The sequence below is a fragment of the Pristiophorus japonicus genome, chromosome 22, assembly GCF_044704955.1.
Source record: "Pristiophorus japonicus isolate sPriJap1 chromosome 22, sPriJap1.hap1, whole genome shotgun sequence".
Taxonomy (NCBI): Eukaryota; Metazoa; Chordata; class Chondrichthyes; family Pristiophoridae; genus Pristiophorus; species Pristiophorus japonicus.
In genome coordinates, this window is record NC_091998.1 from 53490537 (window position 1) to 53502664 (window position 12128).

At 48.1% G+C, this 12128-nt stretch overlaps 1 protein-coding gene across 3 annotated transcripts in view; it reads left to right on the top strand.

Moving 5' to 3' along the window:
• Positions 1 to 12128, top strand: part of LOC139235038 (triacylglycerol hydrolase DDHD2-like) — a 51807-nt gene that overhangs the window by 13353 nt on the left and 26326 nt on the right. For 2 of the 3 annotated variants that reach the window (XM_070866143.1, XM_070866144.1), the window contains exons 6-8: positions 1327 to 1537; positions 3675 to 3816; positions 5045 to 5253. In XM_070866143.1, coding sequence (XP_070722244.1) covers positions 1327 to 1537; positions 3675 to 3816; positions 5045 to 5253 — 562 coding nt within the window. The remainder of the gene's footprint in view (positions 1 to 1326; positions 1538 to 3674; positions 3817 to 5044; positions 5254 to 12128) is intronic. The other variant, XM_070866145.1, reaches the window with a different exon arrangement.

Here is a 12128-nt window from a genome sequence, read left to right on the forward strand (position 1 = left end):
AACCCGCTGCCAATCGCGGCCGTTGCCAGAAACAGCCTTTGGAAGGAAAAAAATCAGCTGAACACAACAACAACAACTTGCGTTTATATAGCACCTTTAACGCGGTGAAACGTCCCAAGGTGCTTCCCGGCAGTGTTATGAGACACAAAATTTGACACCGAGCCACGTCAGTAGAAATTGGTACAGGTGACCAAAAGCTTGGTCAAAGAGGTAGGTTTTAAGTAGCGTCTTGAAGGAGGAAAGCGAGGCGGAGAGGTTTAGGCAGGGAGTTCCAGAGCTTGGGGCCCAGGCAATAGAAGGCACAGCCACCAATGGTTGAGCGATTGTAATCGGGGATGCTGAAGAGGGCAGAATTAGAGGAGCGCAGACATCTCTGGGTGGGTGGGGGGAAGGCGGTGGTTGTTGTGGGGCTGGAGGAGATTACCGAGATAGGGAGGACGAGGGCCATGAGGGATTTGAACAAGGATGAGAATTTATGAAATCGAGGCGTTGCTTAACCAGAAGCCAATGTAGGTCAGCGAGCACGGGGTGATGGGTGAGCGGGACTTGGTGCCGAGTTTACGATCACCTCCAATTTACGCAGAATGTGAAAAATGAAAAGAAGGGAAGAACTTGCATTCATATGGCACCTTGCATGACCCTGGGACGTCACAGAGCTCTTTATTCAGCCAGTGAAGTGTAGTTGCTGTGTGATGTCAGAAACGTGGCAGACAATTATATTTACATATTTATTAAAAAAAAGATTCCATCCTTTCGATTGTAATTATTTTGCCACGATATCACATTCTCCCATTGGCTCGACACTCGCTGTGTAGATTTATCTATTGTTGAAGCGTCTCCATTTGGAAATTGCATGGCGATTCACTGTTGAATATCAAATGCCTGTTATAGCACACAGCAAGCTCCCACAAGCAGTAATGGGAAAATGACCAGACCATCTGCCTCTGGTGTTGGTTGAGGTACAAATGTTGGCCAAGACACTGGGGACAACTCCAAATATTGCCATGGGATCTTTTCAGTGAGGGGGTAACAGAGCTTCCCGAGAGGGCAGAGGGGCCCTCAGTTTGACGGCACCTCTGACAGTGGAGCGCTCCCTCAGTACGGCACCCAAGTGCCAGATTGGCTTGGGTGCTCGAGGCTGTGAACTGGGGCCTTGGGGCCACGAGCTTCTGACCCGGGCAAGAGCGCAAGCCAAGGCCAGCAATGTTCGAGCAGCTGCGGAATTACCGCTCGTTGTTGGAGCTCTCCTCGCGACTCGGTCTAAAGTCTGCCCGGTTTTTATCTTTTCCCCGCACCCCCCCCCCCCCCCCCCCACGTGTGTCGCAGCTGATGATGCATTTCCAACCGTCTGGAGCGCTGGATGAGTGGGCCTCCGCGTCTGCCGAGCACAGCAAACCGTGGACTGTGAAGAGGGGGACGGACCAGACCTACGGGGACATCCTCGTCGGCGAGCCCGTGAAGGTGGACCACTTGGTGTTCATGGTGCATGGGATCGGACCAGCGTGCGACATACACTTCCGCAGCATCATTCAGTGCGGTGAGTGTCCGCTGTCTCGGCCGCAGTTGTGCTGGCCTGCCAGCTCCCTCTGTGCAAAGGCAAATATCTCTGCAGTCTTGGCCAATGTTCCGTCTTCATTTGTTTTTATTTTGGCCGCGAGGCCCCGTTACCCGGCTGAGCGGCTCACTGAGATTTTGGCGCATGTGCGTTTTCTCAGGTGAGCGGCCTGCGCAGGAACTCCAGACCGCTCCGCGGGGAACGCTGGTCTTCACCATTCTAATCTGTTGCTCTTCCCTGTCCTCACCAAGGACTCGAGCACAAAATCTGTGTTGACACTCGCGATGAGCACCACATCGCAGGAGGTGTCGTCCTCCGTGAGAGACCATGTACCTGCTTTTAAGAAAGAAAGACTTGCATTTCTGTAGCGCCTTTCAGAACCTCCAGACGTCTCACAGCGCTTTACAGCCAATGAAGTACTTTTGGAGTGTAGTCACTGTTGTAATGTAGGAAACGCGGCAGCTAATTTGCACACAGCAAGCTCCCACACACAGCAGTGTGATAATGATCAGATCATTTTTTTTCTTCTTGTGTTGATTGAGGGATAAATATTGGCCAGGTCACCGGGGATAATTCCCCTTGTTTGTCTTCAAAATAGTGCCATGGGATCTTTTACGTCTCCCCTCGGCCTCCTCTGCTCCAAAGAAAAATAAACCCAGACTATCCAATCTTTTCCTCATAGCTAAAATCCTCCAGTCCGGGCATCATCCTCGTAAATCTCCTCTGCACCCTCTCAAGTGCTATCATATCTTTCCTCTAATGTGACCAGAACTGCCGCTGTGGCTTAACTAGTGTTTTGTACGGTTCAAGCATAACCCCCCACCCCTGGCTCTTGTTGGAGTTCATCTTCTGCTGCCTCTCATCTGATGTTGTGGGGTACCAGCTTTGATCGCGGGAGCAGTGTCCACGCGCCTTCACCGTTATAGGAACATAAGAAATAGGAACAGGAATAAGCCTGCTCCACCATTTAATACGATCGTGGCTGATCCGATCATGGACTCGGGTCCACTTCACTGCCTGCTCCCCATAACCCCTTAATCCCTTATCGGTTAAGAAACTGTCTATCTCTGTCTTAAATTTATTCAATGACCCAGCTTCCACAGCTCTCTGAGGCAGCGAATTCCACAGATTTACAACCCTCCAAGAGAAGAAATTTCTCCTCATCTCAGTTTTAAATGGGCGGCCCCTTATTCTAAGATTATGCCCCCTAGTTCTAGTCTCCCCCATCAGTGGAAACATCCTCTCTGCATCCACCTTGTCAAACCCCCTCATAACCTTATATGTTTCGATAAGATCACCTCTCATTCTTCTGAATTCCAATGAGTAGAGGCCCAACCTCCTCAACCTTTCCTCATAAGTCAACCCCCTCATCCCCGGAATCAACTAGTGAACCTTCTCTGAGCTGTCTCCAAAGCAAGTATATCTTTTCGTAAATATGGAAACCAAAACTGCACGCAGTACTCCAGGTGTGGCCTCACCAATACCCTGTATAACTGTCGCAAGACTTCCCTGCTTTTATACTCCATCCCCTTTGCAATAAGGGCTAAGATACCATTGGCCTTCCTGATCACTTGCTGTACCTGCAAACCATCCTTTTGTGTTTCATGCACAAGTACCCCCAGGTCCCGCTGTACTGCGGCACTTTGCAATCTTTCTCCTTTTAAATAATAACTTGCTCTTTGATTTTTTTTCTGCCAAAGTGCATGACCTCACACGTTCCAACATTATATTCCATCTGCTAAATGTTTGCCCACTCACTTAGCCTGTCTATGTATGTCCTTTTTGCAGATTTTGTGTGTCCTCCTCACACGTTGCTTTTCCCATCTTTGCATCGTCAGCATTGGGATACAACTGCCGTACAAGGACATGTTGCCTTTTGACCGATGTTCCCGCTAATTGTTTTGCCGCGCGGGGCCTGTTTATTTCAGTGTGGGGCAAACGTCCCGCGCGGTGTCGTGGAGGGAGCCACTTGTGAGCGGCCTGCGCGCTACCCGCCAGATCGCTCCGGGGGAGGGGGGACGCTGCACCCGACGTGTTGGTTGCCCAGCAACCGCTTCTGCCTCGGGCCTCCCTCCAGCTCCCGAGCCGTCGCTAAACCCACTTTTCCTGCTCGTTACAGTCAATGATTTTCGCAACGCATCCCTCAACCTGCTGCAAACGCACTTCAAGAAAGCCCAAGACGAGCAGAAGGTCGGGAGGGTGGAATTTCTCCCCGTCAATTGGTACTGCACCTTGCACGGAGACGCGACAGGTGTGGATGAGTGAGTGCCTTGATTCCCAATATATATCGAGTATTTTAACCAGAATGTCTTGCAAAGTGTGCCTCAGCGCGGAGTCGATTCCTGTGCGCTTCTACTGCGTTTCAAGTACCTCCTTGGCCTGTCTTTCCCCCTCGTAGTTTCTGTTCTCTCCTGCACCCGAGTATGGCGAGGGCCCTTTCACACCCACGAGTCACGGGATCACCGCGGTAAAATGGCCACTCGCGACACACCAGAGATCGTTCATTTGGCGCAAATTGGGAGCCAAGACCAGCCAGGGCTGGAGTTAAAATGTCGCCCTGTTGCAGTGGGCGAATTGGCGGGGCAGGACCGAGCCAAGGGAGCTTTATCCCGACTGATCCTGTACCTATCCTCGGGGCGTGGTGGTTGTGCCAAATTTAAACCGTGTCTTTAAAATGTTCCATTTCCCATGATGTACCTCAACCATGACATTCCTCAAGCTATAATTCATAAGGTGTTAAGGTAAAACTGTCAGCGTTGCTGGCTGCAGTGTATTTTCTTCATGGGTTCTTTGCTCAAGAATTCATAGCAACACATTGCTCTTGAGAACATAAGAAATAGGAGCAGGAATAGGCCGTATGGCCCCTCGAGCCTGCTCCACCATTTAATACGATCATGGCTGATCCGATCATGGACTCGGGTCCACTTCCCTGCCTGCTCCCGAAAGCCCCTTATTTACACTACACATTGCCAGTTAATCCACTAGGCTCGCAACTGCATGCCTCATCGTGGATCTCCCGAACGCAACTGGCTGGGGTTTTATGGAGTCTTGTGAACATCACGTGACTGGCTAAGCCACTTTCAATGCAAGAGCTCTACAGCTATTTTGATAAAACTTTTAAAGCAAGTGCCCCTTTTCTAAGGGCACCAAAACCCACAAATTAACAAGCAAACATTAAAGGGAACCTTGTCAAATCAAATTAAGTTTAAAATTTTGTTCCCTGTTGAGATGATGCACTCCAGTCCCTCCGGCGCCCACCTCTCGCGGAAGGCCACGAGCGTACCTGTGGACACCGCGTGCTCCATCTCCAGGGGCACCCTGGCGCGAATGTAGCCGGCAGAAGAGAGGCAGGCAGTCGGGTCGAAGGATCCCCTCGACCACCCACTGCCTGGACCTGGTCCTGCAGACCCATGAGCAAGCGCGCAGGCGCGTATGTTACAACTGGTGTCTCCCATTTGCGCTGAGCCTCTCGCCCTGTGTCCCCCTCAGGGACATTCGGAGAATCACGCTGCCCAGCATCAGTCGCCTGAGGCATTTCACCAACGAGACGCTTCTGGATCTCTTCTTCTACAACAGCCCTACCTACTGCCAGACCATCGTGGACACGGTTGCCAATGAGATGAACCAGCTCCTGACCATCTTCCAGCAACGCAACCCGGACTTCAAGGGCAGGATCTCGGTGACTGGACACAGTCTCGGTAAAGTATTTATTATTATTTGCTCTCTCTATTTGCCAGTCGGGTGGTTTTTTTGTTTGCTTTTCTCCTGTTGGTCTCTGTGCCAGTTGCCTGTGTTTCCAAGTGGTTGTGATCAAGTGGGGGGGGGAATCTGATACTTTCCTAAAAATAAAAGTAGAGAGAGCAACAGATACCTGCCGGTGGACAAAATTGTAATCCAGTCTCTTTGTTTAGATGACTCTCTAGTTTTGCTCTCGAGTGAGTTGCAGGCTGCAAGTTCGCTGCATGAACCCCTCCGTTAGGTATCGACCCTAAACGCATTCCCAGCTGTCCAGGGTACTGTGACTAAACCATCCAAGCCAGGCAAGGAGGCTGCAGCTGTAACTCACTCCCGGGGATTCACTCTTCGTTCTTGGAAGGTGGGCCAATTAGCCATTCTTACTGGGCCTGAGATGGTGGGCCACTACTTTCAACCCCCGCAGTCCTGCAGTTACATAGAATGTACAGCACAGAAACAGGCCATTCAGCCCACAGGTCCGTGCCGGTGTTTATGCCCCACATGAGCCTCCTCCCATCCCTCTTCATCTCACCCCATCACCGTATTCTTCTATTCCTTTCTCCCTCATGTGTTTATCCAGCTTCCCCTTAAATGCATCTCTGCTATGCGCCTTGACTAATTGTGGTAGCGAGTTCCACATTGTCTATGTAAAGAAATGTTCACTGAATTCTCTGTTGGATTTATTGATGACTGTCTTATATTTATGGCCCCGAGTTCTGGCCTCACCCGCATGTACACAAGAACATCATTTCCCCTGGACCTGATGGCTTGCATCCGAGGGTCTTAAGAGAAGTCACGGCAGGGATTGTGGATGCATTGGTTGTAATTTACCAAAATTCCCTGGATTCTGGGGAGGTCCCAGCAATTTGGAAAACTGCAAATGTAATGCCCCTATTTTTAAAAAAAGGAGGTAGACAAAAAGCAGGAAACTATAGACCAGTTAGCCTAACATCTGTGGTTGGGAAAATGTTGGGCGTCCATTTTAAAGAAGCAGTAGCAGGACATTTGGAAAAGCAAAATTTGGTCAAGCAGAGTCAGCATGGATTTATGAAGGGGAAGTCATGTTTGACAAATTTGCTGGAGTTCTTTGAGGATGTAATGAACAGGGTGAATAAAGGGGAACCAGTGAATGTGGTGTATTTGGATTTCCAGAAGGCATTTGACAAGGTGCCACATAAAAGGTTACTGCACAAGATAAAAGTTCATGGGGTTGGGGGTAATATATTAGCATGGATAAGAGGATTGGCTAACTAACAGAAAACAGAGAATCGGGATAAATGGTTAATTCTCTGGTTGGCAACCAATAACCAGTGGGGTGCCGCAGGGATCAGTGCTGAGACCCAACTATTTACAATCTCTATTAACGACTTGGAAGAAGGGACTGAGTGTAACGTAGCCAAGTTTACTGCCGATACAAAGATGGGAGGAAAAGCAATGTGTGAGGAGGACACTCAAAATCTGCAAAAGGACAGACAGGCTAAGTGAGTGAGCAAAAATTTGGAAGATCAAGTATAATGTTAGAAAGTGTGAGGTCATGCACTTTGGCAGAAAAAAATCAAAGAGCAAGTTATTATTTAAATGGAGAAAGATTACAAAGTGCTGCAGTACAGCGGGACCTGGGGGTACTTGTGCTTGAAACACAAAAGGATAGTATGCAGGTACAGCAAGTGATCAGGAAGGCCAATGGTATTTTGGCCTTTATTGCAAAAGGGATGGAGTATAACAGCAGGGAAGTCTTGCTACAGTTATACAGGGTATTAGTGAGGCCACATCTGGAATACTGCGTGCAGTTTTGGTTTCCATATTTACGAAAGGATATACTTGCTTTGGAGGCAGTTCAGAGAAGGTTTACTCGGTTGATACCGGGGATGAGGGGGTTGACTTATGAGGAAGTTGAGTAGGTTGGGCCTCTACTCATTGGAATTCAGAAGAATGAGAGGTGATCTTATCGAAACATATAAGATTATGAGGGGGCTTGACAAGGTGGATGCAGAGAGGATGTTTCCACTGATGGGGGAGACTAGAACGAGAGGACATGATCTTAGAATAAGGAGGCACTCATTTACAAAGAAAATATGTGCAGGAGTCGGCCATTCGGTCCTTTGAGCCTGCACCACCATTCAATACGATCATGGTTGATCATTCACCTCAGTACCCCTTTCCTGCTTTCTCTCCATACCCCTTGATCCCTTTAGCCGTAAGGGCCATATCTAACTCCCTCTTGAATATATCCAACGAACTGGCATCATCAACTCTCTGCGGTAGGGAATTCCACAGGTTAACAACTCTCTGAGTGAAGAAGTTTCTCCTCATCTCAGTCCTAAATGGGTTACCCCTTATCCTAAGACTGTGTCCCCTGGTTCTGGACTTCCCCAACATCGGGAACATTCTTCCTGCATCTAACCTGTCCGATCCCGTCAGAATTTTATATGTTTCGATGAGATCCCCTCTCATCCTTTTAAAGTCCAGTGAATACAGGCCCAGTCGATCCAGTCTCTCCTCATATGTCAGTCCTGCCATCCCAGGAATCAGTCTGGTGAACCTTCGCTGCACACCCTCAATAGCAAGAACGTCCTTCCTAAGATTAGGAAACCAAAACTGAACACAATATTCCAGGTGAGGCCTCACCAAGACCCTGTACAACTGCATTAAGACCTCCCTGCTCCTATACTCGAATCCCCTCGCTATGAAGGCCAACATACCATTTGCCTTCTTCACTGCCTGCTGTACCTGCATGCCAACTTTCAATGACTGATGTACTATGACACCCAGGTCTCGTTGCACCTCCCCTTTTCCTAATCTGCCGCCATTCAGATAATAGTCTGCCTTTGTGTTTTTGCTACCAAAGTGGATAACCTCACATTTATCCACATTATACTGCATCTTCCATGCATTTGCCCACTCACCTAACCTGTCCAAGTCACCCTGCAACCTCTTAGCGTCCTCCTCACAGCTCATACCGCCACCCAGCTTAGTATCATCTGCAAACTTGGAGATATTAGACTCAATTCCTTCATCCCGATCATTAATGTGTATTGTAAATAGCTGGGGTCCCAGCACTGAGCCTTGCGGCATTCCACTGGTCACTGCCTGCCATTCTGAAAAGGACCCGTTTATCCCGACTCTCTGCTTCCTGTCTGCCAACCAGTTCTCCATCCACGTCAGTACATTACCCCCAATACCATGTGCTTTAATTTTGCACACCAATCTCTTGTGTGGGACCTTGTCAAAAGCCTTTTGAAAGTCCAAATACACCACATCCACTGGTTCTCCCTTCACTCTACTAGTTACATCCTCAAAAAATTCTAGAAGATTTGTCAAGATGATTTCCCTTTCATAAATCCATGCTGACTTGGACCGATCCTGTCACTGCTTTCCAAATGCGCTACTATTTCATCTTTAATAATTGCTTCCAACATTTTCCCCACTACTGATGTCAGGCTAACTGGTATATAATTACCCGTTTTTTCTCTCCCTCCTTTTTAAAAAAAAAAATGGTGTTATAGTAGCTACCCTCCAGTCCACAGGAACTGAGCCAGAGTCGATAGACTGTTGGAAAATGATCACCAATGCATCCACTATTTCTAGGGCCACTTCCTTAAGTACTCTGGAATGCAAACTATCAGACCCCGGGGATTTATCGGCCTTCAATCCCATCAATTTCCATAACACAATTTCTCTCCGAATAACGATTTTCTTCAGTTCCTCCTTCTCACTCACCCTCGGTCCCCTAGTATTTCTGGAAGGTTATTTGTGTCTTCCTTCGTGAAGACAGAACCAAAGTATTTGTTCAACTGGTCTGCGATTTCTTTGTTCCCCATTATAAATTCACCTGAATCTGACTGCAAGGGACCTACGTTTGTCTTCACTAATCTTTTTCTCTTCGCATATCTATAGAAGCTTTTGCAGTCAGTTTTTATGTTCTCGGCAAGCTTCCTCTCAGACTCTATTTCCCCCCTCCTAATTAAACCCTTTGTCCTCCTCTGCTGAATTCTAAATTTCTCCCAGTCCTCATGTTTGCTGCTTTTTCAGGCCAATTTATATACCTCTACCTTGGATTTAACACTATCCTTAATTTCCCTTGATCGCCAAGGTTGAGCCACCTTCCCCGTTTTATTTTTACTCCAGACAGGGATGTACAATTGTTGAAGTTCATCCATGTGATCTTGAAATGTTTGCCATTGTCTATCTGCTGTCAACCCTTTAAGTATCATTCGCCAATCTATACTAGCCAATTCACATCTCATATCATCGAAGTTATCTTTCCTTAAGTTCAGAACCCTAGTCTCTGAATTAACTGTGTCACTCTCCATCTTAATGAAGAATTCTACCATGTTATGGTCACTCTTCCCCAAGGGGCCTCGCACAACAAGATTGTTAATTAGTCCTTTCTCATTACACGATGGCCAGTCCTCTAGTTGGTTCCTCGACATATTGGTCTAGAAAACCATCTCTAATACACTCCAGGAAATCCTCCTCCACCGTATTGCTATCTGTTTGGTTAGCCCAATCTATATGTAGATTAAAGTCGCCCATGATAACTGCTGTACCTTTATTGCACGCATCCCTAATTTTTTGTTTGATGCTGTCCCCAACCTCACTACTACTGTTTGGTGGTCTGTACACAACTCCCACTAGCATTTTCTGCCCTCTGGTGTTCCGCAGCTCCACCCGTACAGATTCAAGCTAATGTCCTTCCTTACTATTGCGTTAATTTCTTCTTTAACCAGCAACGCTACCCCACCTCCTTTTCCTTTCTGTCTATCCTTCCTGAATGTTGAGTTCCCAGACTTGGTCACCCTGGAGCCATGTCTCCATGATGGCAATTATATCATATTCACTAATTGCTGCCTGTGCAGTTAATTTGTCCACCTTATTACAAATACTCCTCGCATTGAAGCACAGAGCCTTTAGGCTTGTCTTTTTAACACACTTTGACCCTTTTTAGAATTTTGCTGTAATGTGGCCCTTTTTGTTTTTTGCCTTAGGTTTCTCTGCCCTCCACTTTTACTTTTCTTTTTTCTATCTTTTGCTTCTGCCCCCATTCTACTTCCCTCTGTCTCTGCGTAGGTTCCCATTCCCCTGCCATATTAGTTTAACTCCTCCCCAACAGCACTAGCAAACACTTCCCCTCGGACATTGGTTCCGGTCCTGCCCAGGTGCAGACCGTCTGGTTTGTACTGATCCCACCTCCCCCAGAACCGGTTCCAATGTCCCAGGAATTTTAATCCCTCCCTTCTGCACCACTCCTCAAGCCATGTATTCATCTGAGCTATCCTGCGATTTTAACTCCTAGCTCCCTAAATTCACCTTGTAGGACCTCATCCTGTTTTTTACCTATATTGTTGGTACCTGTATGCACCACGACAATTGGCTGTTCACTCTCCCCTTCCAAAATGTCCTCCACCCGCTCCGAGACACCCTTGACCCTTGCACCAGGAAGGCACCATACCATCCTGGAGTCTGGGTTGCGGCTGCAGAAACGTCTATCTATTCCCCTTACAATAGAATCCCCTACCACTATAACTCTCCCACTCGTTTACCTGCCCTCCTGTGCAGCAGAGCCACCCGTGATACCATGAACTTGGCTGCTGCTGCCTTCCCCTGATGAGTCATCCTCGCCCCTGCCCCAGCCGTACCCAAAACGGTGTATCTGTTTTGGAGGAGGATGAGCACAGGGGCCCCTGCACTACCTTCCTTCCACTGCTCTTCCTGTTGGTGTCCCATTCCCTATCTCTGTGTAATCTTTACCTGCGGTAAGACCAACTCACTAAACGTGCTATTCATGGCATCCTCAGCATCGCGGATGCTCCAGAGCGAATCCACCCGCAGCTCCAGTGCCGCAATGTGGTCTGTCAGGAGCTGCAGCAGGACACACTTCCCGTACATGTAGTCGTCAAGGACACTGCAAGCGTCCGAGTTTCCCACATAGCACAGGAGGAGCATGACACGTGTCCGAGCTCTCCTGCCATGACTTAACCCCTAGATTAATTTAATTTGGCAACAACAATGATAAAGGTTATCTACTAATGAAGGAAAAGAAAAAGAAAAAGAAAAACTACTCACCAATCACTTACCCCCTTGGCTGTCACCTTTCGATTTCTTTCTACTTCTTGTTTACCTTCTGTCCCTGCTGCAGCTGCACCAGCTGGCCTCCGCCGACTCCCCGGACTTGCGCTGCTCCGAACTCCCACTTCCCGCCGACGTTGGTCCTTTTATAGGCCTCCGCCGACTCCCCGGACTCCCGCTGCTCCGAACTCCGAGATGAGGAGAAATTTCTTCGCTCAGAGGGTTGTAAATCTGTGGAATTCGCTGCCTCGGAGAGCTGTGGAAGCTGGGACATTGAATAAATTTAAGACAGAAATAGACAGTTTCTTAAATGAGAAGGGGTTATGGGGAGCGGGCGGGGAAGTGGAGCTGAGTCCATGATCAGATCAGCCGTGATCTTATTGAATGGCGGAGCAGGCTCGAGGGGCCGTATGGCCTACTCCTGTTCCTATTTCCTATGTTCTTTATAATAAATAGGAGGAGTCGGCCATTTGGCCTCTCAAGCCTGCTCCGCCATTCAATAAGATTATGGCTGATCTGATCATGGACTCGGCTCCACTTCCCTGCCCGCTCCCCATAACCTTATCGCTCAAAAATGTGTCATCTCTGCCTTAAGTTTATTCCATGACCCAACCTCCACAGCTCTCTGGGGCAGAGAATTCCACAGATTTATAACCCTCAGAGAAGAAATTCCTTCTCATCTCAGTTTTAAATGGGCTGCCCCTTATTCTATGTCCCCGAGTTTTAGTAGAAACATCTTCTCTATGTCTACCCTGTCAAACCCTTCCAT